The sequence below is a fragment of the Budorcas taxicolor genome, chromosome Y (genome assembly GCF_023091745.1).
Source record: "Budorcas taxicolor isolate Tak-1 chromosome Y, Takin1.1, whole genome shotgun sequence".
In the NCBI taxonomy this organism is placed as follows: Eukaryota; Metazoa; Chordata; class Mammalia; order Artiodactyla; family Bovidae; genus Budorcas; species Budorcas taxicolor.
Genome location: NC_068936.1, coordinates 823438 through 850856, shown reverse-complemented (window position 1 = coordinate 850856; position 27419 = coordinate 823438). Strand labels below are relative to the sequence as shown.

At 36.3% G+C, this 27419-nt stretch overlaps 1 protein-coding gene across 1 annotated transcript in view; it reads left to right on the top strand.

Annotated features, from left to right (window-relative positions):
- LOC128071012 (probable ubiquitin carboxyl-terminal hydrolase FAF-X) overlaps window positions 1-27419 on the top strand; it is a 113834-nt gene that overhangs the window by 41328 nt on the left and 45087 nt on the right. The window contains exons 14-22 of the mRNA XM_052664008.1: window positions 2712-2799; window positions 10312-10654; window positions 11839-11934; window positions 12368-12579; window positions 13766-14006; window positions 14321-14470; window positions 15246-15366; window positions 24559-24689; window positions 24864-25142. Coding sequence (XP_052519968.1) covers window positions 2712-2799; window positions 10312-10654; window positions 11839-11934; window positions 12368-12579; window positions 13766-14006; window positions 14321-14470; window positions 15246-15366; window positions 24559-24689; window positions 24864-25142 — 1661 coding nt within the window. The remainder of the gene's footprint in view (window positions 1-2711; window positions 2800-10311; window positions 10655-11838; window positions 11935-12367; window positions 12580-13765; window positions 14007-14320; window positions 14471-15245; window positions 15367-24558; window positions 24690-24863; window positions 25143-27419) is intronic.

Genomic DNA, 27419 nt, shown 5'->3' with positions numbered 1-27419 from the left:
ACTTATGTTTAAGGAGATACAGAAAAAGATACTGAACTGGGAAAAGGAAAACAATAAAGAATGTTACTGAGATAGTTAATGAAATTTTAATATATGCAATAGTTAGATAATAGTCTTTAATTATAATCTTAAAATCAGGTAAGTACTATGGCTATGTGCTTGTTATCAGGAAATAAACCTAATTTTAGGGAGTCCCTTTAGATGGTTCAAAAAGTGATTTAAAAGTATAAAAAAAGGAGGTCCTGATAAAACAAGTAGATTATGAACAAGTGGATTATGTGGGCAGAAAATAATTGTATTATTTGACACTTGGAATTATATTTTTAGAAACGCAAAGTTATACCATGCTTTCTACTCCTGTGTGTATTTGTGTGACCCCCTCTGCTTCCTCCTGCCCCAATCCTGCCAAGTAAGCACACACAAAGAAGTTTTCAGACAGAAGTCTCTAAAGGATGAAAAGCAGCTGAAGTGGTGGTATAGAGTTTAGTCACATACTTCAGGATCAGTGCTCTTTGAATACCAAAAAAAACTCATGTATATAATAGAGAATAATTTTTTGCAGTTTTGAAGGCTGGACCCTTGATGTCCCAGCAATTGATGAGTTGATGCGGCTACTAAGATTTTATAACCATTGATAGATGTTCATGTGTCTAGAAGTGCAAAGCAGTCTTTATATGTGGCCTTCTTTCCCAAATCTGGGCTTCCCTGATAGCTTAGTTGGTAAAGAGTACCCCTGCAATGCAGGAGACCCTGGTTCAATTCCTGGTAGGCAAGATCCACTGGAGAAGGGATAGGCTACCCACTCAAGTATTCTTGGGCTTCTCTGGTGGCTTAGCTGGTAAAGAATCCGCCTGCAATGTGGGAGACCTGGGTACGATCCCTGGGTTGTGAAGATCCCCTGGGGGAGAAAGGAAAGGCTACCCACTCCAGTGTTCTGGCCTGGAGAATTCCATGGACTGTGTAGTCCATGGGGTTGCAAAGAGTCAGACACAGCTGAGTGACTTTCACTTCAGTTCCCAAATCTAGTCCTAAATATACCTCTAAACATTCCCTTTGTTCTTCTATAACAAGTCACCATCGTACTTCTGAATCAGGTTTTTCTGATACGTAAAATGTTGATGTTTTGGTGATCTTGGTTGCCTTTTTCAATTCCAGAGTTAGCTCAAACAATTAGAGTTCTTTGCCTTTATTACTGACCATCAGACTTCCCTGGTCCAGTGGTTGAGCACGTGCCTGTCAGTGAGGAGACGCGGGTTTGATCCGTGGTGTGGAAGATCCCACATGCCATGGAGCAGCAAAGCTGGAATGCCACAACTACTGAAGCCTATGCACCCTTGAGTCCGAGGTCTGCAACAGGAGAAGACACCACAATGAGAAACCCACTCATGCAACTAGAGAGTAGCCCCCACTTACCACAACTAGAGAAAGCTTGCATACAGCAGTGAAGACCCAGTGTAGCCAAAAATAAATAAAATTTTTGAAGTGATAATAAGTTCCAAGAGATGCATAATTGAGAAATACCAGTATTTGCGAATTTTAAAATAAGTACCTTTGATTCCTGACTGGTTGACAGCACTGTCTGAGGCATTTATTATTTCCCCTGTCCTTGGTTCCATTCAGACCAGTTAGCTCATTTTCAGGCAGTGGGTTTATTCAGTCTTACTTCATTTGTGATTTTTATTTGGCTTAATACTGGGTTAAACAACCTGATGAGTAGTTCTTAAGACAGGCTTATAAAACTCATGGTTTAGTTGGGTTCTACATTTTTTTGAGGAAGCATCTTACACACAAAAACATTATAGTATTTTTAGAAAAGTGTGTGTTTTGGTTTTTTCCCTTTGATTTTTTATGGACAGATACTAAGAATTTTCCCCATAGTATGTAGTATAAGTACTTAACAGTTCTGTATTTAAGAAACCAAGAATTTTCAGCCTAAACCTTACCAACATACATATTTGTGGCCAGAATGAGAGACTAGATTTATTTTGATTTGTTTTATTTTATCTAATATTCTAGGCATTCATAGTCTGATGATTAAATAATTGTTAACCTTATCAGATGCAATTAACAACTGTTTCTTTGTTTGGTTAATGCTGTTATTGATGTTGTGTATGCTAAAATATGGAGAAGGAAATGGTAACCCACTCCAATACTCTTGCCTGGAAAATTCCATGGATGTGGGAGCCTGGTAGGCTACAGTCCATGGGGTTGCAAAGAATTGGACTCGACTGAGTGACTTCACTTTTTTTCTTTCTATAATTCTTTTGGAGAATGAGATGGCAACCCACTCTAGTGTTCTTGCCTGGAGAATCCCATAAACAGGGGTGCCTGGTAGGCTGCAGTCTGTGAGGTTCCAAAGAGTCAGATGTGAGCAACTAACACATAAACACACACATGATAATTACAGTTGTTATATAACAGAAGGGAAAGTTAAGGGGATAAAATCATTGAATTTTCTCACAGAATTGCTATGAAAAATAGAGGACTACTGTGCTGGAAAATTATTTTTGATATCACATTGAACAGATCACACTTTCCTTTTGGCTATGTAAAAAGCTGCAGTTTATTTTTGTGGGGAAAACAGATACTTTTAAATATATCTGAAACCTATTGCCTATTAACAAGTGATTACTGGATTCTAAACTCTTTTGATTAAAGTCAGCAGTGATACAGACATGCATGTATAATACAAAATTTTTGTTAATTTGCAGACCATGAAGACTATGACCCACAAACTGTGAGGCTTGGAAGTAGATACAGTCATGTTCAAGAAGTTCAAGAACGGCTTAACTTCCTTAGGTTAGTTTTATACGATTAGTGGTGTTTTCTTATAAGGCACATATGAGGAATGCAATGATAGTATTCTTCACAGCTGAGTCTTTTTTTTAGGTAGCTATTTCATTCTCTGAGTATTTTCCCACATAAGAATCATGGCCAGTAATAGGTAATGTAACATTTCCTATGTGTTCTTTACTAAATAACTGTTATTTATTGGCTTAGCTTTAACTTTATCCTTTTATTGGATTTTGAAGAAAATACATTTTAAATTTCAGAGTGGTGCTTATTTATGTTATTAATTAGATTTTATTCTTCATATATTATCGTACTTTAACGTATTGGACAGGAAAACAATCAGCCAGGGAATATTTTCATTAATGCTGTCATGGGTAGTAACAAGAACAGGGTGGTTGGTATATGTGTGTGCTTTATTTATACTAATAGTAACTGATAAAGGTGAAGTAAGCTTGTATATAATAAGATTATTCAAGATGGGAATAAGGAAAAATAGCCTGTTTTTTAAGCCAAGCTAATATTAAATTTGCTCAGTAATGTTTGGCTTTTAATACTATGTATACACAGGTTCTTGGTTTTTCATAAAAGGTTGTATTTTTTATTTTAATATATATTTACTCTTGGTAGTTTTCTCTTTAGATTTATAATGTTATATGCTATATTTCTTTTGCCAAGCCATGTAGTTATTTATGGGAAAATATTTCTATTTGCATACCTACTTTCCAGGTCAGTCTGTAGCTACTGCTGACTGAAAAATTAATCACAATCTGAAAGTAGTTACTTTATTTGGTGGGAAGGTTAAGGACTCTGTAGCTCAAAGTAGGCCTGAGAAAACTGCTCTGAGGAAGCCCATGGGATCAGGCTATATATATGTGTGGGCAGTCTGAACATCAGTGATTATTGCTAAGTAGTAAGGAAAACCAGATATCAATCTATGCAAACCTCTGAACTCATTAAATTCATTCCTTTCATACACACCTCAGCTATCTGGGGCCAAATCCTACTTCTTGTCACATTAAGGGGTGGCAGGTATGGCAGATGGCTGCTTTTGATATATTGTAGACATTATGTTTCCTTTTGGGAACCCTCATTCAAATTTGTTGTTCATTCACTCAGTCATGTCCAAATCTTTGCAACCTCATGGACTGCAGCACACTGGGCTTCCCTGGCCTTCACCGTCTGCCAGAGGTTGCTCAAATTCACGTCTGTTGGTGTTAGTGATGCCATCCAACCATCTCATCTTCTGTTGTCCCTTTTACATCCTGCCTTTACTCTTTCCCAGCATCAAGGTCTTTTCTAGGAAGTTGGCTCAAGGCATCAGGTAGCCAAAATATCGGTTTCAGCTTCAGTTGTCAGTTCTTCCAAGGAATACTAAGGGTTGATTCTCTTAGGATGGACTGGTTGGATCTCCTTGCAGTCCTAGGGACTCTCAAGAGTCTTCAGCACCGCAGTTCCAAAAGCATCAATTCTGCAGCCTCTTTTAGGGTCCAGCACTCAAATCCATGCATCACTGCTGGAAAAGCCATAACTTTGACTGTCTAGATTTCTATTGGCAAAGTGATGTCTCTGCTTTTTAATATGTTCAGTCTCTAGGTTTGTCATAGCTTTTCTTCCAAGGAGCAAGTGTCTTTTAATTTCATGGCTTCAGTTACCATTCACAGTGATTTTGGAGCCCAAGAAGATGAAGTCTTACCACTCTTTCCGGTTTTTTCTCACCTGTTTGCTATGAAGTGATAGGATCAGAGGCCATGGTCTTACTAGTTTTTTGAATGTTGAGTTTTAAGCCAGCCTCTTCATGTTCCTCTTTCACGTTCATCAAGAGTTTCTTTAGTTCCTCTTTGCTTTCTGCTATTACTATGGTGGTATCTGCATATATGAGGTTGTTGATGTTTCTGTCAGCAGTCTCGATTGCAACTTCTGCTTCAACCAGCCTGGCATTTCACATGATATACTCTGTATATAAGTTAATAAACAGGGTGATAAAATATATACTTTTCATACTCCTTTCCCAATTTTGAATTAATCCTTTGTTTCATATCTGGTTCTACCTGTTGCTTCTTAACCTGCATACAGGTTTCTCAGGATGCAGGTAAGGTGCTCTGGTATTCCCATCTCTTTAAGAATTCTCCACAGCTTGTTGTGATCCACAAAGTTAAAGGCTTTAGCGTAGTCACTGAAGCAGAAGTAGATGTTTTTCCGGAGTTCCTTTACTTTTCCTGTCATCCAGTAGATGTTGGTAATTTGATCTCTAGTTCCTCTGTCTTTTCTAAATCAATCTTGTCCATTTGGAAGTTCATGTACTGTTGAAGCCTGGCTTGAAGGATTTTGAGATATCCTTCAAGTTTTTTAATCTCTCATTACTGTTGTCTGAACTCTGAATTCAGTTGAGTATATCTTTTCCTTTTTCCTTTGCCTTTCAATTCTCTTCTTTTTTCAGCTATTTGTAAGGCCTCTTCAAACAACTACTTTGCCTTGTTGCATTTCTCTTTTGGGGGGGATGATATAATCACCAACTCCTATGTGATGTTATGAACCTCTGTCAGTAGTTCTTCAGGCTCTCTGTCTACCAGATCTAACCCCTTGAATCTATTTGTCACCCATACTGTATAATCATAAGAGATTTGATTTAGGTCATACCTGAATGGCCTAGTGGATTTCCCTGCTTTCTTCAGTGTTAGCCTGAATTTTGCAGTAAGGAGCTGATGATCTGAGCCATAGTCAGCTCCAGCTTTTGTTTTTGCTGATTGTGTAAAACTTCCCCATCTTTGACTGCGAAGAATATAATCAGTCTGATTTTGAAATTGACCTTCTGGTGGTGTCCGGTATTTACTATGAGCAGTGCATTCTCTTGAAAAAACTGTTAGCCTTTTCCCAGCTTCATTTTGTACTCAAAGGCCAAACTTGCTTGTTACCTCCAGGTGTCTCTTGACTTCCTGCTTTTGCATTCCAATCCAATATGATGAAAAGGACATCTTTTTTTTCCCTGTTAGTTCTAGGAAGTCGTGAACTTCAGCTTCATCAGCATTGGTAGTTGGGGCATAGACTTGGATTACTATGATGTTGAATGGTTTGCCTTGGAAACAAAGCAAAATCATTGTGGCAATTTTGAGATTGCACCCAAGTACTACATTTCAGACTCTTGATGACTATGAGGGCTATTCCATTCCTTCTAAGGGATTCTTGCCCACAGTAGTAAACCTATGGTTATCTGAACTAAATTCACCCATTCCCATTCATTTTATTTCACTGTTTCCTAAAATGTCAGTCTTCACTGTTGAAATCTCGTTTTTTCACCACATCAAATTCACCTTGATTCATGGAGCTAACAATCTAGGATCCTATACAATATTGTTTTTTACAGCATTGGACTTTACTTTCACCACCAGCTGCACCCACAAGTGAGTCTCATTTTTGCTTTGGTCCAGCCTCTTTCTGGAGCTGTTTCTCAACTCTTGTCCAGTAGCATATTGGAGACCTTTGTTCTTTCTGGAGCTGTTTTTGCACTCTTGTCCAATACCATATTGGAAACCTACCAACCTGGGGGAGTACTCATCTTCCCGTTTCATCTTTTTGCCTTTTCATACTGTTTTTTGGTTCTCAGGGAAAGCATACTGAAATGGTTTGCCATTGTCTTCTTCAGTGGATCACAGTTTTTCAGAACTCTCCATCATGACTCATCTGTCTTGAGTGGTTCTGAATTTGATGAGTCATAGTTAACATTAAGTTACACAAGACTTTTCTTGGTGGCCCAGCTGGTAGATCACTCACCTAGAGCCAGACATCCCATCTAGAATGCAAAGTGAAGTGGGGCAGAGGAAGCATAACTATGAACAAAGCTAATGGAGGTGATAAAATTCCAGTTGAGGTATTTCAAGTTCTAAAAGATGATGCTGTGAAACTTCTGGACTCAATATGCCAGCAAATTTGGAAAACTCAGCAGTGGCCACAGGACTAGAAAAGGTCAGTTTTCATTCCAATCCCAAAGACAGGCAATGCCAGAGAATGCTCAAACACAATTGCATTCATCTCACATGCTAGTAAAGTAATGCTCAGAATTTTCCAAGCCAGGCTTTACAAGTATGTGAACTATGAATTTTCAAATGTTCAAGCTGGTTTTAGAAAAGGCAGAGGAACCAGAGATCAAATTGCCAACATCCGCTGAGTCATCAAAAAAGAGAGAGAGTTCCAGAAAAACATCCGTTTCTGCTATATTGACTATGCCAAAGTCCTTTGACTGTTTGGATCACAGTAAACTGTAAAATTCTGAAAGAGATGGGCATACCAGACTACCTGACCTGCCTCTTGAGAAATCTGTATGCAGATCAGGAAGCAACAGTTAGAACTGGACATGGAACAACAGACTGGTTCCAAATAGGAAAAGGAGTGAGTCAAGGCTGTATATGGTCACCCTGCTTATTTAACTTATATGTAGCGTATATCATGAAAAACGCTGGGCTGGAGGAAGCACAAGCTGGAATCAAGATTGCTGGAAGAAATATCAATAACCTCAGATATGCAGATAACACCACCTTTATGGCAGAAAGTAAAGAAGAACTACAAAGCCTCTTGATGAAAGTGAAAGTGGAGAGTGAAACAGTTGGCTTAAAGCTCAACATTCAGAAAACAATGGGCATCCGGTCCCATCATTTCATGGCAAATAGATGGAGAAACAGTGTCCGACTTTATATTTGGGGGCTCCAAAATCACTGTAGATGGTTTTTGCACCCATTGAATTAAAAGATGCTTACTCCTTGGAAGGAAAGTTATGACCAACCTAGACAGCATATTAAAAAGCAGAGATATTACTTTGTCAACAGAGGTCCATCTTGTCAAGGCTATGGTTTTTCCTGTGGTCATGTATGGATGTGAGAGTTGAACTGTGAAGAAAGCTGAGTGCTGAAGAATTGATGCTTTTGAACTGTGGTGTTGGAGAAGACTCTTGAGAGTCTGTTGGACTGCAAGGAGATCCAACCAGTCCATGCTAAAGGAGGTCGATCCTGAGTGTTCATTGGAAGGACTGATTTCTGAAACTCCAGTACTTTGGCCACCGGATGCAGAGAGCTGACTCATTTGAAAAGACCCTGATGCTGGGGAGGATTGAAGGTGGAACCAGAAGGGGGCGACAGAGGATGACATAGTTGGATGGCATCACCAACTCTATGGATATGAGTTTGAATAAACTCTGGGAGTTGGTGATAGACAGGGGGGCCTGGCTGCCTGCAGTCCATGGGGTTGCAAAGAGTCAGACATAACTGTGACTCAACTGAACTGAACTGAACAGCTGGTAGAGAGACCGCTTGCAATGTGGGGGGGCTTCCACGGTGGCTCAGCTGGTAATGTGGGAGACCTCCTGGGTTGGGAAGATCTGGATCAGGCAAAGGCTACTCACTCCAGTATTCTGGCCTGGAGAATTACATGGACTATATAGTCCATGGAGTTGTAAAGAGTCAGGCATGACTGAGCAACACTCATTTTCTTTCACACAGGACTTTGATCTGTGTGATTCATTTGGTTAGCTTTCTGTTATTATGGTTTTCGTTCTGGAAATGGAGATTTTTATTCTTTATTCTTTTGTCTGTCTGCTGATACATAAGATAAAAAGCTTGTATAAGCTTCCTGATGGGAGGGACTGGTTGTAGCTCAGTAACCAGGAACTGAGTAGCTCAGTAAAAGGTAATCCAGTTTTCTGCTTATGGGTGGGGCTGTGCCGGAGTTTAGCCTGAGACAGTCCAGTCCTAGAGTTTGCAGCTATGGTAGTTGTAAAGGAGGCCTCCTCTCCAAGGACTTAGGCCTACATGCTGCATCTCTGAGGACTCTTGCCTGCTAGTGCCCCTGACCCTGCAGTAAACCACTGTTGAGCTCTGCTTCTGAAGGAGATTCCCTAATGCCGCAGGCAAGTCTGGCTCAGTCTCATGTGGGGGGTCACTGCTCCTTTACCCTGGAGCACAAAGTTTTGTTTGTGTCTTCCAAGAGTTTCTTTTCCCTCAATCCTAAGGAAGTTCTGCTGACCTTCATACTTGGAGACCAAAAATCACTGATGACTCTATATTTCTTGCCTCCCAATGTGGCTGCAAATACTTCATTTCACACTACCTTTAAGAATATTATATAATCTGTTGGATTGAGCTCATCTCCCCAGATGCGAGTGATTACATATTCCATCTTAGGAAAATTGTAGTCATCAGATCTGATAATATTTATTTAAAGTGATTCTCAATCCACTGTCACCCCCACCCCCTGGCAACATCCAAGGAAAAAAATTGCTACTTCATTGAGATTGTCTCCTGTATTGGGCTAAAATTATTGATGTTTGTGTACTGTATCCCTTAGGTTTACTGGAATAGAAAGGTGTTTTAAGAGGGATTAGGTAACATTAAAAATTTATGGAAACCTAGAATTACTGATATTTTGAAGACCTGATTAAGACACAAAAGAAGAAACACCTCAACATTAAAATGAATCACCATGTTGTGTTGAATATGAAGCCATTATAGCCATCATTTGTTAATTAAGAATGACATGTAAACTATTCAGATTAAATTCAGATTTGGTTTTCTTTAACTGTCATTTAGAGAAGTAAGACATAGTAATTAGAGAAGTTCTAAAAGAAACCAAGAGTCTCAAATGACAAGAGACGCTGTCTCTGAGAATTATCAATTTCATTGTCACTTATTGGAAACTAACAGTCACACAACTGAAAAGCATCAGAGGACATCTTGAATTGTCACAAACATGTTAATGATTACTGACCTAGAAGTAAGGTTGAATTATGTAGGTAGTTTTGTTTATTGTGGGCAGATATTGAGTATAATATTTTAAGAAATTAAAAAGCTTCGAGTTTTCTTTTTTATAACATTTAGGGGTCACTAAGAGTCGGACACAACTGAGTCACTTCACTTTCACTTTTCACTTTCATACATTGTAGAAGGAAATGGCAGCCCACTCCAGTGTTCTTGCCTGGAGAATCCCAGAGACAAGGCGCTTGGTGGGCTGCCGTCTATGGCATTGCATAGAGTTGGACACAACTGAGTCACTTCACTTTCACTTTTCACTTCCATGCATTGTAGAAGGCAATGGCAGCCCACTCCAGTGTTCTTGCCTGGAGAATCCCAGAGACAGGGAGCTTGGTGGGCTGCCGTCTGTGGGGTTGCACAGAGTTGGACATGACTGAAGAGGCTTAGCAACAGCAGTTGGGTTAAAGTCCTTATGTGTAATACCTCCTTTTGCACTGAAACCATATAAGAAGCTAAATTAGGATGTGGCTTCAAAGTCTGAGCTTCTTGATAACAAGGAATAAGCTTCTATACTTAGATGAAATCATATAGCGTAGTTCCTGGAGCTTTGTAGTTGGCCAATAAATAGATGTTTCTTAAATAATAACTGCCAGAGATGTGGTTAAAAAATAAGTGTTTTTGAAAAGATGCCTTTTAAAGCTGTAATTAAAATGTGATTATTCTAAATGGATTATTTAAAATATATTGCAATAAACTGTATTTGATTTCTTATATTTTTTCCAAGGTTTTTATTAAAGGATGGCCAGCTGTGGCTTTGTGCGCCTCAGGCAAAACAAATATGGAAATGCTTAGCAGAGAATGCAGTTTATGTTTGTGATCGTGAAGCCTGTTTTAAGTGGTATTCCAAGTTAATGGGCGATGAACCAGACTTAGATCCTGATATTAATAAGGAATTCTTTGAAAGTAATGTACTTCAACTTGATCCTTTCCTGTTAACTGAAAATGGAATGAAATGTTTCGAACGATTCTTCAAAGCTGTTAATTGTCGAGAAGGGAAACTAGTAACAAAAAGAAGAGCCTATATGATGGATGATTTGGAACTAATAGGATTAGACTACCTTTGGAGAGTAAGTAAAGGAGTAGGAAACCCTGTTTACAAACATTGTACATGAGGTGGCTGCTATAAAATATAATTAAGGAATCATAATTTTGCTTTTAATTTCTGTATATTTATCTTCTTTGGTGTTTGTGCTAGGAATTGAGGGGTAGTAGGGAGGTGCTGGGTGGGAGTTGTTCACCCTTAAGTTCTTGTTCTGTCATTTTTATTTGCCAGTATTTTTGAGTTCATATTCCTTCCCCCTTCCCTCTTACTCCCCCTCTCCGCTGTCACCACCAATGCATCTTTGGGTTTGGAATTATTTGAGATGTGTGCAAGTAGAGTAACCATTGCCTACCTGTACATCTTTCACATTCCCTTTGAAAAGGTCATTGGCTACGTTTCTTAATAGTAATATCTTGGGGCTTATTGTACATTTAATGCCAAAAGAAATAAAGGACAGAAAAGAGAACTATTAGTTGGAAGAAGTCATTAGTACCTTTATGATATTGTTTGATTTGTGATATAGTTAAATACTTAGGAGAAAATGCTATGTTGTGCTTAAGGTTTTTCCATTTTGATAATTAAATCTTAATTGCCATCTCAAAATCTAAGCTATTATACGTCAGCTTATATTGTGTTTTGTATGTGGGGTTTTTTTGTTTCGTTTCTCATCCCTGGGCAAAATAAGGTGTTTGGTCTTTCATTAATATTAGTGGTTTTTTTAGAGGGTTAGTCTCCCTTTATTCCTTGCCTTTTGCCTTTCTGAACCTCTCAAAGGGTCAGCCCTGAAACACCCAAATAACCAAAAATTAAACATGTTGTGAAAATCTCTAAGACAGTTAGATAAGTGACAAAGATGTTCAAAAGTTTCTTGAGTTGACAGAATTCTTTTTTGTGATATATGATTTGTCGTGGAAAATTTTTAGCTTCTTTGAATTGCCCCTTGAAAATCTCATAGCCTGGCTGTCAAATTGCAGAATTATATAATATTGATTAAAGTATATACTTTTCATTTTAAAGCAAATTACTTGAGAAAATTTGTTTATATTATTAATATTCTACTTAATTTTGTCACTTAATTTTATTTGGCTTGCATATCAAAAACAATTTAGTCTTAGATTATGCACTGTTACAAAATTATAGCATTTGAATTTAAGTACCAAATGAAAATATATCTTGAACGTTACTAATTGCTTCAATTTTTGGATCTAGGTCGTAATTCAGAGTAATGATGATATTGCCAGCAGAGCTATAGATCTCCTTAAAGAAATATATACAAATCTTGGCCCCAGATTACAGGTCAATCAGGTGAGGATTGAGATGCATAAAAACTTCCATTACAGTTAAATTGAAAAGTAACTTTGTGTTAAGTAGAGTCTTTTAAATGTAAGTACTTAATGCACATTTGTCCCTTACAAAATGCCAACTCTTGATAATTATCTTTAGGTGGCTAGGATAATTTTGACTATGATGATTTATTATTGTTTGCTGAGACAATCAAAATACTTGCTTTGATATTCAATCCACATTTTTTTATAGTTGGTTTATACTTGTTTATTATCTTATAGTTGGTTTATACTTGTTTATTATCAACTTCCTTTTGTGTTTTATTGCTGATTAATACATGATGTGATTAGGAATTACCTAAAGGCTGAAATTTTATTGTCTTTAATTGGATTAATGTCATTTGGTTTTAAATTTTGAAGCAGTTTAACATCTTTATTTGGCTCATTATTTGTAGGTGGTTATCCATGAAGACTTCATTCAGTCTTGCCTTGATCGTTTGAAAGCTTCATATGATACATTGTATGTTTTGGATGGTGACAAAGACAGCATTAACTGTGCAAGACAGGAAGCTGTTAGAATGGTTCGAGTATTGACTGTTTTAAGGGAATACATAAATGAATGTGATAGTGATTATCATGAGGAAAGAACAGTTCTACCTATGTCAAGGTTTGTAAATGGATCTTTTGGTGTTAATTTGAAGTTACGTATTCATTAGCCAGCTAATTGGGAAAGTTATGACACATAGATTAAAAAGACTATAAACAAAAATTTTATTTCTGTTGGTCAGTGTCCTGCCTTTTAAAAACATTATTTGGATCTTATAGACACTTTTTTTTTAAGTAGAAAATTGTAAGTTATATTTTGGAGAGGTGCTGTTTTCCAGGCTATTATCATCTGTTAAGTGTGGCCTTGGTTTTGGCCGCTGATGTTTTTATTTTGATATTATTTATTTATAGTGTTAATAATAAAGTTTTTTAGAGGCATCACTGGCAATCCAGTGGTTAAACCTCTACTTTCAGTGCACAGAGCTCTGTTTCATGCCCTTGTTGGTAAACTAAGATTCTATATTCTGCACAGCCAGACCAAAAAGAAAAATGTTTAAAGCTGCTTTAAATGTAATAAAGAATATTTTTAAATCATCTTTACCAAACTTTCCTAAATTTAGAAACTCATAAAATAATTCACTAAATCATTTCAGTATAATTATGAATAATATATTACAAATTGCAGGATATAAATGATATGTTATAAATTAAATAAACATACAAAATTATTTAATAATGTTTTAAATGGCATTTCTAGTTTTGGGGAAGTTTGTAGGATAAGTATCATTAGATTTTTTTTACAACTGTGAACATTTTTTGAATGAAAAATGTAAAATAGCTACTTTAATGTGATTTTTATTTTTTATCTTACCTGTGGGAAAAGAATGTACTAAAAAATATTTTGGGGGTGAATTTTTAACAATTATAATTTTTTTTAGTGGAAACCTCCATTTTAATGTTTTTGTTTACACTCTCAAGCTGAAGCGTATCTCTTCCACATTTAAAAATATTCCTGGTGAAGTGAGCTTTTATAGCCTAAAATTAACTGATATGTGATTTGTGTCTATATTACATTTTAAGTAGATATCTTCTTCTGCAGCCATAGAGACAAAGGTTAAATAGCAATGAAGGATAGTCACATTGTGCTCTCAAGATTAGTTACAGTGTTAATAATTAAAGAAACATAAAATTGTTGTTTTCTGTATTCTAAAAGCAAAATCAGTCTACCTTCCTCTTAGTAAGGAAATGTTAAATTCTCAAATTTTTGTCTTGACCATCTAAATATTACTGTGTTTTTTTTCCCACAGAGCATTCCGTGGTAAACATCTCTCTCTCATAGTTCGGTTTCCAAACCATGGCAGACAGGTTGATGATTTGGATATATGGTCTCATACAAATGATACTGTTGGTTCAGTACGACGATGTATTCTCAATCGTATTAAGGCAAATGTAGCCCATACAAAAATTGAACTCTTTGTGGGTGGTGAATTAATAGATTCTGAAGATGACAGAAAGCTAATTGGACAGCTAAACATAAAAGACAAATCAGTAAGTACATATAATTTTCAAATACTCTCCCAAAATTAAACATGGAGGCTGTTTTTCACTTGTTTGTAAATATTTATTTAGCATCAAATTGTTGTGTGTAGTCTTCTCTGTTAGGTGTTTGGGTTATAACCTTATGTAAGACGGATGTCTTGACAGTAGTGTTGTAGAGTAGGTAACTACTAAGTATCTATTTTAACTTTTTAATTGTCTAAAGTTGAAGCAGGCAGTATTTTTTAGCTTCATGATATATAGTTTATATTTTGTGCAAGTATTTTCTGTTTTCTTTTGTACTGATACATAAGGTCATTTTTCAGATAATTACGGCCAAACTTACACACGTAAGTTGCAATATGCCTTCCAGCCCTGACAGTTCCTCTGATTCCTCAACTGGATCTCCTGGGAACCATAGTAATCGTTACAGTGATGGCCCTAAACAAGAAGTGGAAGGTTGTTTGCCTGGGGTGGTGAGTAGATATTGTATGCAAAGCATTATATTCTTCTTTGATAATGCAGAGAAATATATAGAATGGCTGCTTTCTTAACATGTTTTTCTTAACATGTTTTTTAGATTGGGCAAATGTCTAATAAATATACAGTTAAATATTTACTTCATGTAGAATTTTTTGGCATTGGATTTTAAAATAAAATTTCCTCATGGATATAGAATTATATTTGGAAAGAATTAATTGATTATAGTTGTATAATACTAAACATATATTCTAGAAAATATTAGCCTTTCCTTTGAATAATTTTTACAGAAACATATAATCTGCTGTTATTTTCAGATTCTTAGTAATATTACATCTGAAGGAATAGCCCTTTCTCATTCTTTGTCTGCCCCTCTTTCATAAGAATTATTCCTAGGATAGCACCACTTCTGTGTAAGAGGAATTTGACTCCTTGCAACATTTAGATTAGGAATTTAGTCTATAGTAGTTACCCCTGAAGGGTGAAGTGTCTTTTCTATAAATAGCTTTGAGAACTGTATAGAATTCAGAGAAGCTTTGAAGACTTATTTAATAAATGACTGCTTTTTCATTATGAAGAATCAGTGGATTTGTAAAATTGAGAAGATAAGGAAGGCCAGCAGTTTCAGATAGTAAAGATGGCATTTGCAAAAGGTGATATTTACCCTAAGTAGAAAATTTATTTAGGAAAAGTTAATTTTAGGTTAATTTTGAATAACAACATTTTTTGACCTAATTTATAGGTATATACTTTTCATATTCTGTATTCCAGATAATGTCACAACATCCCAGGTACATCTCTTTCCTTTGGCAAGTTGCTGACTTAGGTAGCAATCTGAATATACCACCTCTTAGAGATGGAGCCAGAATACTTATGAAACTTATGCCAATGGGTAAGAAAAATGTCTCCCCACTTCTCTCCATACCCTGTTGCTAATGCTGACAAGTAATTAATAAACAATACTGTTCTTTTTCATATATATCTTGTGGTATAGTTCATAGTGTTGATCATGTATCAGTCATACCATTGCTGATGAGGAATTTTCTGTGAACCATTTAAAAATATTTAAGGGTATATAGTTAAAAAATATTTTTTTCAACTCACTCCCTATTTGCTTGATTTTCTCTGCTGTTTATTATTAGATTTATTAAATTTTCCACATTCCCTTCAGTAATTTTTTGAAACAATTTTCAACATGGTTAGATGTCTTGCTTCTTAGTTTTTCTTTTGCTCTAGTCTCTTTCTCTCTGGATATCATTGTTCTCAGACTTCTTTATACAACTTCTGTATAGTAGACCCTCTGGTACACACCTTTGTCTTCACACTTAGTTCTCATTTTGCTGAAGCATAACCTTCTGAAACAAATGAGCAAAAGGTATATGGGAAGCAAATTTTTTAACATAAAAAAATTATTTTTCTCAATTCAACTGAACTCTCGTATATTATAGTGTTTTTGTTTGTTTTACTTGTAATAGTTTGAGCATAGAATTAAAAGTTGAAACTTTGTTCCATAGTTAATTTCATGCAGTATTGACCATCGGGAATACTGAGGCAGTATTATGTCAGTTTTTTTCCTGTGAAGTTTTTATTTCTTTTGCCTTTTAGTTGAGATCTGATGGCTTGTCTTTATATGAATTTTAAAACATTCTGATATTTTATATATTTATATTCAGATTTTTTTATATTTTGATATTTTGTTATTCTCTGAAATGATATTGTGATTTATTTCAAATAAGGACAGTCTGTTGTCTAATAGAAAATTAAAAATGTAAAGCAGAAAATTAACAGCCAGGAAGAGTTGTTTTATTTTCATTGGTGGTGACTGCTTAGTGGACTTGGTCAGTCAGATGATTTAACTACTTACTTCACACATGAGAGATTTGGAAATTTTTAATATTTTTGGCATTGTTTTATTTGTGGTTTTGAAAATGTTTTCTGCATCAGAAGGTCCTGTGGGATTTACTGAATCCATTTTCATGTTTTGACTAATTACAGTTTTCTTTTGAAAGTTAAAGACTGGATAGCAAATATGCTAGGTTTTGTGGACCAAAGGAAAACAAATTATCACAAGTTTTTCTTAGCACAGTTCAAGCTAAAAATCATATAGTGCAGTTGTTATGATATGGGTCTACTAATGAGAGTCATAGAACTTTTTAGGGCATTATAATATTTTGTTGAAGTTCAAAGTCTGTGTTCCGTTTTATCCGATCAGTTGCAAATGTTCATTTGCTTGTCTCTGAAATACATGTGGTTTTATCTTTAGCATGGTTTTCATACAAACAGGTACTACTGGTCATTATTCCATGAGCATATATAAAAGACATTTATATTTCCTTAATTTTTATCTTAATATTCAATTTTTATTATGTCATTGCACTGCAGTTTAGTCATTCAAATTTTAGACTAGATTGGAAGCTTTTCAATTGCATTGTTTGTTGCAATTTGAAATAGTGGAGCTTCCTTTGCACTTATTTCAAGATTTGAAATGCAGCAGGAACTGTAATTTGAGTTGTAATTTAAATCATCTCTACCTTACTTATAATACCTAACAAGCTGTAAATCATTGTTATCTTGTTTTGTTTAGTGAATAATGACAAGAAAAGTTTGTGATTGTTCGTTACAGATAGTAGGTATAACTGCTTAGTAAACAGAGGCAGTAACATAACTAACTGTAAGGTGAGCACAGAGAAAAAGGGAGTGAGCTGGTCATTCAGGCAAAGAAAGATTTATTACAGAAAGAGAGAAACTGACTGGCTTTAGTGAGAAACCAGTGCTTACGCTACAGCCAGCTCTTCTTATACCGTGTGTGTGTGTGTGTGTCCCTGTGTGTGTCCCTTTACAGCCAACCCTTATACTCTGTGTGTGTCACCCTGTACAGCCAACCCTTCTTATACTCTTGTGTGTGTGTGTTTGTGTGTATGTGACCCTTTACAGCCAACCCTTCTTACAGCCAGCTCTTGTATTCTCTGTGTGTGTGTGTCCCTTTACAGCCAACTCTTATACTCTGTGTGTGTGTGTGTGTGTGTGTCTTCCATCGCTTCAGTTGTGTCCGACTCTTTGTGACTTTGTGTGTGTGTGTTTTCCGTTGCTTCAGTAGTGTCTGACCCTTTGTGACCCCATGAACTTTAGCCTGCCATGAGATTTTCCTGGAAGAATACTGGATTGGGTTTCTATTTCCTTCTCCATCCTATACCCTATCAGTGGGAAATTGTGCCCTGAAAGTAGTTTATCCTTCACCCGTTGGAAGTGTCTCATGGTTGGTCATGTAGTCTTGATAAACTGGCACCAGCAGAGAAAAACAGGCTATTGTTTAAGGGAAAAAACAAGGTGCCCACTAGGGCACTGTGGCCACTGTGACTTCATCCATTTTTTGTCAGGTTACCACAATCGGCCATTTTAAAATAATACACAGTGAGCCCCTTTTAGACCCTAGCAATAAACTTTCTTAAACTTATAAATTGCTATTAGTGAGCTAAAAGAAAACTAATTGAATAAAACAGTATTTAAAGCAAAAGTATAGAAAATTTAAGTATAAGAAAATTACAAACTTGTATCCACCATTATGATATAAACATATGCTATGTTAACATTCTCAAAAATTTTTTCTTTTTAAAATCTCTTGTAATGATAATGATGACAGTGTTCATGACAGTACATGCCTGCAGACCTGATGTTGTGGGGAGTAAGGTGTATGACACTGTAGTTAAGGGGTTCAACACCAGGGTAACTCCAAGCACTGATGTATATTAAAGGATCATATAGTGGAAGGACTGGATTCAGATTCTAGACTCTGAGATTTTGAAGAAGATCAGCTACACTATTGTCAGGATCAGCGATAGTTAAAGACTAAGAATCTTTAAGAGTAGAAGGTTGAGGCTTCATAACTATAGATGCTTTAGTTACAAACATTGGCATAAGAAGCTCTTTCTTTTCATCTTTATTTGGGTCATCAAACAAATTATCAGTAGTTGTAAGTCATATTGTTATACTCTGGGTGACACAGAGGCTTCCTTAACCTCTAGGGAAGGATTATATTTGAGGACTGTATTTTTTTAAACAGTTGGTGCCTGAGATTTCCCTTGTGGTCCAGTGCTTAAGACTTTGAACTGTGCAGTGAGTAAAATAAAGCAAGGTAGGATACTGTTGTTGCCTCCTGAAAACCTGCTGCATTTTTCAAGTGTCCAGATGGATATTTCTGTTTCTGCTAAATCTTATGCCTCATTATCATTATCATCTGTAGAAGACGTTAGCAGATTTTTGAGTTCCTTTTTGATAGAAACGAGAGATCTCCAATTAGAAAATTAGAGATACCAAGGGATATTTCATGCAGAGATGAGCACAATAAAGGAGAGTAATGATATGGACCTAATAGAAGCAGAAGATGTTAAGAAGAGGTGGCAAGAATATACAGAACTATAGAAAAAAGATTTTCATGACCCAGATAGTCACGAGGGTGTGATCACTCAGCTAGAACCAGATCATGGAATGCAAAGTCAAGTGAGCTTTAGGAAGCATCACCGTGCACAAAGCTAGTGGAGGTGGTGGAATTCCCTTTGTGCCTTTGAAATACTAAAAGATGACACTGTTAAAGGTGCTACACAGAATATGCTAGCAAATTTAGAAAACTCAGCAGTGGCCACAGGACTGGAAAAGGTTAGTTTTCATTCCAGTTCCAAAGAAAGGCAATGCCAAGGAATGTTCAAACTATTGCACAGTTGCCTTCATCTCACACATTAGCAAAGTAATGCTCAAAATTCTCCAAGCCAGGCTTCAGTAGTATGTGAACCAAGAACTTCCAGAGGTTCAAGCTAGATTCAGAAGACACTGAGAAACCAGAGATAAATTGCCAACATCCTCTGGATCTTCAAAAAAGAGAGTTCCAGAAAAACATCTACTTCTTTATTGATTATACCAAAGCCTTTGACTGTGATCACAACAATCTGTAGAAATAGAAATACCAGACCACCTTACCTGCCTTCTGAGAAATCTGTATGCAGGTCAAAAAGTGACAGCTAGAACCAGACATGGAACAATAGACTGGTTCCAAATTGGGAAAGGAGTACGTTAAGGCTGTGTATTGTCACAGTGCTTGTTTAACTTATATGCAGAGTACATCATGAGAAATGCTGGACTGGATGAAGCACAAGCTGGAATCAAGATTGCTGGGAGAAATATCAATAGCTTCAGATACATCCTTAAGGCAGAAAGCAAAGAGACTCTTGATGAAAGTGAAAGAGGAGAGTGAAAAAGTTGCCTTAAAACTCAGCATTCATACAGTGAAGATACTGGCATCCAGTCCAGTCACTTCATGGCAAGTAGATGGAGAAACAATGGAAACAGTGACAGACTTTTATTTTGGGGGGCTCCAAAATCACTGCAGATGGTGGCTGCAGCCATGAAATTAAGAGATTTTGGAAGAAAAGTTATGCCCAACCTAGATAGCATGTTAAAAAGCAGGGATATTACTTTGCCAACAAAGTTCATCTAGTCAAAGCTATGGTTTTTCTGGTAGTCATGTATGGATGTGAGAGACTTTAAAGAGAGCTGAGTGCTGAAGAATTTGATACTTTTGAGCTGGGGTGTTGGAGAAGACTTTTGAGAATCCCTTGGACTGCAAGACCAGTCCAGTCAATCTTAAAGGAAATCAATCCTAAATATTTATTGGAAGGACTGAAGCTGAAACTCAATACTTTGGACACCTGATGGGAAGAACCTTATTGGAAAAGCCCCTGATGCTGGCGGAGACTGAAGGCGGTATGAGATGTTTAAATGACCATCACTGACTTGATGGATGTGAGTTTGAGTAAGCTCCAAGAGCTGGTGATGGACAGAGAATCCTTCTGGTGTGCTGTAGTCCATGGGGTTGCAAGGAATTGGACAGGACTGAGCAGTTGGCTTATTGGTAGAAATTTGTCTGTGCTCTTTAATCTGTTCCCCAGAGTTATCCCGTGCCATCCTAGAAGAACCTCCCAACTTATTGATACATTGGAACATTCAAGGTATTCTTTATTATTATTGTTATTATTTTCCATTATTATTTATCACGGGATATTGAATAAAGGCCCTTGTGGTATATAGTAGGACTTTGTTGTTGCAAGAAGTTCTTGACTTCTGCATTACAAGTGAGGCAGCCCCTGAAATAATTGACTTTCTTCATCCCGTAATGATTTCTGAGGTCCACTGATTGTGTTGGGCTATAAAGCGTCAATAGCCTGCAACTTAGTAAGCACAGTTGCATCTGCATTTGAAGCTTTTAACATTCATGATGTTGCAGGGAAATTTAGCCTGAAGGGTGGTGTGAATCTCCTGAAGATGTAGTATAAATCGCCTTGATATATTTGATGAATTGCTTAATCTGTTGGTTGCAGCAGTGACATAGAGTTAGGAGTCAGGAACACCATTTTCACATGATGCAGAGAGATTAGATTAGGGGTGGTCGTAAACATTGTCTGTTAGGAGGACCATGAAGGATGGCTCCTCCTTACGATATATTTCTTCACCTTGGTAATGAAGCACTTGTGAAGTCATTTTGAAGACAAGATGGCTAAGCCCCAGGCCCTCTTTTTTTTTTAAACTTTAATTGGAAATGAATTACTTTATAATATTGTGATGGTTTTTGCCATACATTGACATGAATCAGTCAAGGGTGTATATGTGTTCCCCATCCTGAACCCCACTCCGGCCTCCCTCCCCATCCCATCCCTCAGAGTTGTCCCAATGCGCTGAACACCCTGTCACATGCATCAAACCTGGACTGGCGATCTATTTCACATATGGTAATATACATGTTTCAGTGCTGTTCTTCCAGGTCATCCCACCCTTGCCTTCTCCCACAGCGTCCAAGTCTTTTCTTTATATCTGTCTCTTTTGCTGTCTCGCATATAGAATCATTGTTAACCATCTTTCCAGAGTCCATATATATGCGTTAATATACTGTGTTGGTGTTTTTCTTTCTGACTTACTTGATTCTGTATAATAGGCTCTAGTTTCATCCACCTCGTTAGAACTGATTCAAATGCGTTCTTTTTAATAAATGAGTAATATTTCATTGTGTATATGTGTCTTATCCATTCTTCTGGTGATGGACATCTAGGTTGCTTCCATGTCCTAGCTATTGTAAACAGTGCTGCAATGAACATTGGGGTACATGTGTCTCTTTCAGTTCTGGTTTCCTCGGTGTGTATGCCCAGCAGTGGGATTGCTAGCCGTAGACATTCTTGAATTTGTTTTTGAGTGCTGGGTATTGTTTCCTCAAGCAAAGGAAGCTTGGCTTGATCATGTGACCCACTGCATTGCCACACACAAACAAGTAATGTGATCTTTCCAGGCCTTGAACTTTAGCTTGGTATTCTGAGGAACAGAAGTTCAGTTGAAGGTGTTTTTTTGAAACAAAGTTGTTTCATCACAAAAAAACTTGCTCTGAATGTAGCCATTTTCTTCCATGATTTCCTTAACCCTTTCTGCAAATGATGGTACTCTTGTCAGCATCAACCATGCCTGTTATCACATGATGTTTAAGTTCTTGAGGCTGTAGTGCCTTGCATAGATTACCTGATGTTCCTTACTAGCCTTGAACTCTTTCCTCTTGTTCCTCAGAACCTGCTTAGTTCTTCTGGAGTGCTAAATTCTTTTTTGTGTATAGTTTTCTTTGGTCAGGTCTAACATATCTAACCACATGCTTAATGTTTTGCCAGTGGTTGCAAGAAGATAACCATGAAATAGACCAGATTAGCCACTGTAGGTGGAGTGCTAACAGAGATTTCAGCCTCTTTCTGCTTTATTGTGTGAATGCTTAGTTTGTTTGTAACAACTTTATAGCCCTTAGATCAAAAGGGCTAAATTTTTGATTTTGTTGGCAGCACTTTGTGTTCTTAGCCTTTGACAGTTTTCTTGATAAGTTAATTACTTGAGAGCCATTTTTTCACAGAAACAAACTATGCCCAACACAAACAGCAAACAAAGATGTGAGGTGAGATTTGAGGCAGTGTTCAGACAATAGAGACTGAGAGTCTTTGAAGTAGTGGTAGACTATGGAAGACTATGTTTACACAGCACTTAATTTGCTTGGTTTTAGTGTAGTGCTCATTGCATGGTCAATTCACATTTTGCTTTTTGGAACCATATAGGAGAATCCCAGGGACGGGGGAGCCTCATGGGCTGCGGTCTGTGGGGTCACACAGAGTCGGACACGACTGAAGTGACTTAGCAGCAGCAGCAGCAGGGGTTTTTATTTTGCTTGCATTTTTAGCCATGCAGTGTCCATGTTGGATCTTATTAGCTCCTTGACTAGGTATCAACTATAGAAGCTTTAAGTCTTAACAGTGAAGTCTTAGGTTGTTTTTAATTTTGTTTTCTGTTTTTGTGTTGTTGAATCACATTTCTTGAAACACTTGAATGCTAAAACCTACAGGTGTGGAAGGTGAACACATAGTTGGTATCTTAATGACTTTACTGCAATATTTTTAGCAATGTTTTGTAATTGTAGGTTAAATTCATTCAGGTCTGCAGCATAAACTAAATTTCTAAACCAGTCTGTGGTTTTGTTTACAGTATTTGAGAATATTTGTTTGTTCAAAAAATTTTTATTTTTTACCCTGAGCTTTAACAAAATCACTTTACTAGTAAAACAGTAAAAACATTAATATTTTGCTTAAACACTGAACTGCTATATGGTAGGGCAAATTAGAATACCCATATTATGTTTCCAGTAAAAGTTTATAAAGATTGTTAGGCCCATGAAAGTAAATGAAGTTCATCATTGACACTACTGCTTAATTGATACATTCGTGTGTTTTCCACAAACTATTTGCTGACGAGGAATGCAGTGAATGAATGACCTAGGTTTTAAACGTCTTCCATTTTCGCAAGCTGTTTTATTCTTTCCACAAGCTTTTAAAGACTTTTCCTCCTAAATGTTATTCTGTGATTGTTTTATTAGATTTTATTCTGATTGTATTATTAACATATTTTTATTTATAATGCAAACAACCTAATAAGTAGTTTTTTTAATCACTGCAAACTTGACATGGCCTTTCCCTGAACTACTGAGCAGCATTGTTAATATCAACTCATTATATGCCTCCTCCCCAATCACTTATTCAAAATCATTTGCTTAGTTTTGTTTTGGTTTTCTTGTTGTAAAATATGTGATACATGTTCTATTCCCAGAATAAGGTATGAGGGTTCCAATTTGTCCACATTTTCACCAACATGTGAAGGTGGTGTCTTTATGTGAGTCTGATTCTGATTCTGATTTGATGCCTAATAATTTACTTACCAACAGTGGCGTATCTTTGGGGAAATGTCTGTTCACAACCTTTGCTTATTTTTATTTGGATTATTTGTCTTTTTATTATTGTTTCATAAGTGTTTTGATATATTCTGATAAAAGTCTTTATTAAATCATATAACTTAAAGTCTATATTCTTTTCACTGTCTAAATAGTGTCCTTTCATGTAGTCCAGTTTATCTGTTTTTTTCCTCTTGTTGCTTGTCCTAATCTAAGGTCATGCAGATTTGCTGCTAAGCTTTTTTCAAAGAGGGCACTGTCTTTTTAGTGTATCTTTCATTGTGTATATTGTTTTTAAGCTTCACGTCTCTATATATGACAAAAGAAAATGAATAGCTTTTCTTATTGCCGCTTGCATTAGAAAATAATTGTTTCTTTTGCCATTTTCTTTTCAATGTACACCTCCCCTTGAAGCTAAAAGTTTTTGTGTAATGTACTGAGACAAGTAATTTAGACCTTGGTGAGTGGAGCTTGCATTGTTTATATTTCAAGCAGAACTAATTCCTTTTCAGTGTTGTGGTTTTTTGGTTTTTTTTTTCTGTTTCCAATGGATGAAGGAGGAGATGTTCATTTGAGGTCTCTCAATAGCAGGTGTTCACATCATTTATTGAGGTGACAAAGAGCCCTGGTTGATCATTAACCAGTCCAGATCTGGTTATGTCTTGTAACATTTGAACTTACAGTTCAAGTTTGTTGAATTTATAGGTGTTTTAGTTTAATACTCCAGTATATTGAATATGAAATATTAACAGCATAATTATATTTTACTTTAGTCTATATCTGTTTTCTTTACAGATAGCACAACAGTAGAAAAACTAAGAGCTGTTTGTTTGGACCAGGGAAAATTTGGAGAAAATAACCTTGGACCATCTCTTGATTCACTTTTCTTTGGTCCTTCTGCTTCCCGAGTCCTGTATCTAACAGAGGTTGGTTTTATCCTTTTCAAAATTAGAATTTTTCATCATGTAGTGATACCATCATTTGTAATTTTTTGGAATGGTTATGAATTTCTTAGCAATAATAAGGGAAATAGAAATTACAGATTATTTAAAACATATTTAATACAGTTTCTGTCCCTCCCCACCCCTTCTTTTTTTCAGGTCATTTATGCCCTGTTAATGCCTGCTGATACACCTCTGGCAGATGATTCTTGTGACTTTCAGGTTCACTTCTTGAAAAGTGGTGGCTTATCCCTTGTGCTGAGTATGCTAACAAAAAATAACTTCCTGCCAAATACAGATATGGAAACACGAAGGGGCGCATACTTCAGTGGTCTTAAAATAGCCAAACTCTTGTTAACTGCAGTAGGCTATGGCCATGTTAGAGCTGTAGCAGAAGCTTGTCAGCCAATTGTAGATGGTGCAGATCCCGTAACACCGGTAATAATTTTTTGAAATGCTTTGTGTTTAGGATTTAATTTTTAAAATTAGACCCTTCAGTGAGTCTTAAGTACAGAATGCAAGTTCAGTTCAATCAATTGTTTTATTTATACTGAAATGTAAATTTTATTTTGGCTATGAGGTACAAGGTTTGTGATCTTAGTTCCTAGACCAGTGACCAAACCTGTGCCTCCTGCATTGGAGGCATATTTTCTGACCACTGGACTGCCAGGGAAGTCCCAAAATGTGAATGACATGTACCGATTACACCAAAGAGGATATTTCATTACTGTTAAGTATTGTTTTGACTTTTCCTTTGTCTCTTAAAAACTTCACTGATCTTTTGTTACCTTGTACCTGAAAGGCATATACAGACAAGTGGTTATAAAAGAAAAGATTTATTTTGCAAATTGCCCATCTCTCTTCCCACCAACCATCTTAACCACAATGACTGCCAAAGACTTTTAATGCTGGTACCATCCTTAAAGCCAATCAAGACATGAGATTTGATGCAGAGGGTGAAACTGTCAGCCTTTCTCTTGGGTTTATTCACATTACAAGTGATAACTTGATTAAATTGCTCAAGAAAAAGTGGCTTAGAGATAGATTTTTTTCTCTAGAAATGACTTAGTTCTTAACCAGGGAAATTTAAATAATCTCTAGATTTTTGATGTTGAAGTTGTTTTTTATTATTTAGGTGGGATATTAGTATTTTGGGTTTGTTTAAAAGAGGAGTTATTAGGAATTACCTTATTGTCCAGTGGTAAGGACTCAGCCCTTTCATTTCAGGGCTCAGGTTCAGCCCCAGGTTAGGTTTTTCAAACTGCACAGGGCAACTAAAAAAATAATAAGTAATTGAAATAAATGTGAGGTTTTTAAAAAATAGGCATCATATGCTGAGTCATTTCTTTTGAAATAGAATGTCTAGAATTTTCTCAGATAATTCTGGGGTGATGTGGGCAGCAATATTGGCTTTTTATTTATAATTATTGAAGCTGCATAGTTGGTACTTGAAAATTTTTTATATTCTTTGTTTTTATATAATTTTGAAAGTTTCATTTAAAAGGTTAAAATTTGTGTAAGTAAATTAAAAAAAAGTCACAGTGCCATGTTTTCACTGTAAGTTAGATTGCTTTATACTGTTGCTTTTGTATATATTTACATAAAAACTGATAGGTTTTGGTCATGATCCTACTGTGGGGCCTTACTGAAGTAGATAAAAGACATGTCTTGTCTTTTTCCCTAACACTTACTATTTAGAAAATGTTATAAAGATCCACAGGTACATGCGTGCTGCTAAGTCACTTAAGTCACGTCCGATGTTTTGTGGCCCCATGCACTGTAGCCCACCAGGCTCCTCTGTCCATGGCATGCTCCAGGCAGAAATACTGGAGTGGGTTGCCGTGCCCTTCTTCAGTGGATTTTTCTGACCCAGGAGATCTTCCTGACCCAGGGGATCCAGCCCATGTCTCTTATGTCTTCTGCATTGGTAGGCAGGTTCTTTACCACTAGTGCCACTTGGGAAGGTGCATTTCAAGTTTCCCACATTCAGTTAAGGAACTAAGTGAAAAATTAGCATTTAAAAAATGTTTATTATAGGACCACATATAATATAGAAGTGGGTTACAATTTGATGACTACTATAACTGATAAAACTAATTCCACATATTTTTTTCATGGATTTAAGAATTTATACTCTTAAGTAAAACTTCATAGTGTTTTTTTCACATTTATACTTTAAAAATTTTTTGTGTACCTTAATTCTTCAGTGAACAATTTGAGACCTTGTTTTTTTAAAGAGAATATTTAGTTCTGTCAATATGATAAGTGAAAGGAAATAGTTAAACTTGCTTAATCCACATCTCAATTTAATGAGTTGAACTAGAAATCAGCATATCAGTGATGATCTTAATTAACAAGAACAGTTTCAGTGTAAAAGTGTTGTAAGACTGACTTAAACCCTAATAATTAGTAAGATTGAATTAACAGTTTGAAAACATGGTTTTATTCAGTAAGTAAACAATTATGCCTCTGTTATATGTCTTATATAGCTTAAAGTACAGTATGATGAAAGTTAACAGAAGTTTACATGATTCATGTAGGAGTTCAGGCTAGTTTATTTGAAATTTGTAATCATCTAAATATATTGTCTCTTAATGTTAGTCATTATACTTCATCTTATTTAATCAGTATATTTGTTCAGTCTGTTTTCTCTTTTTTTAAATTATTTATTTATTTATTTGTTTTATTTTACTTTACAATACTGTATTGGTTTTG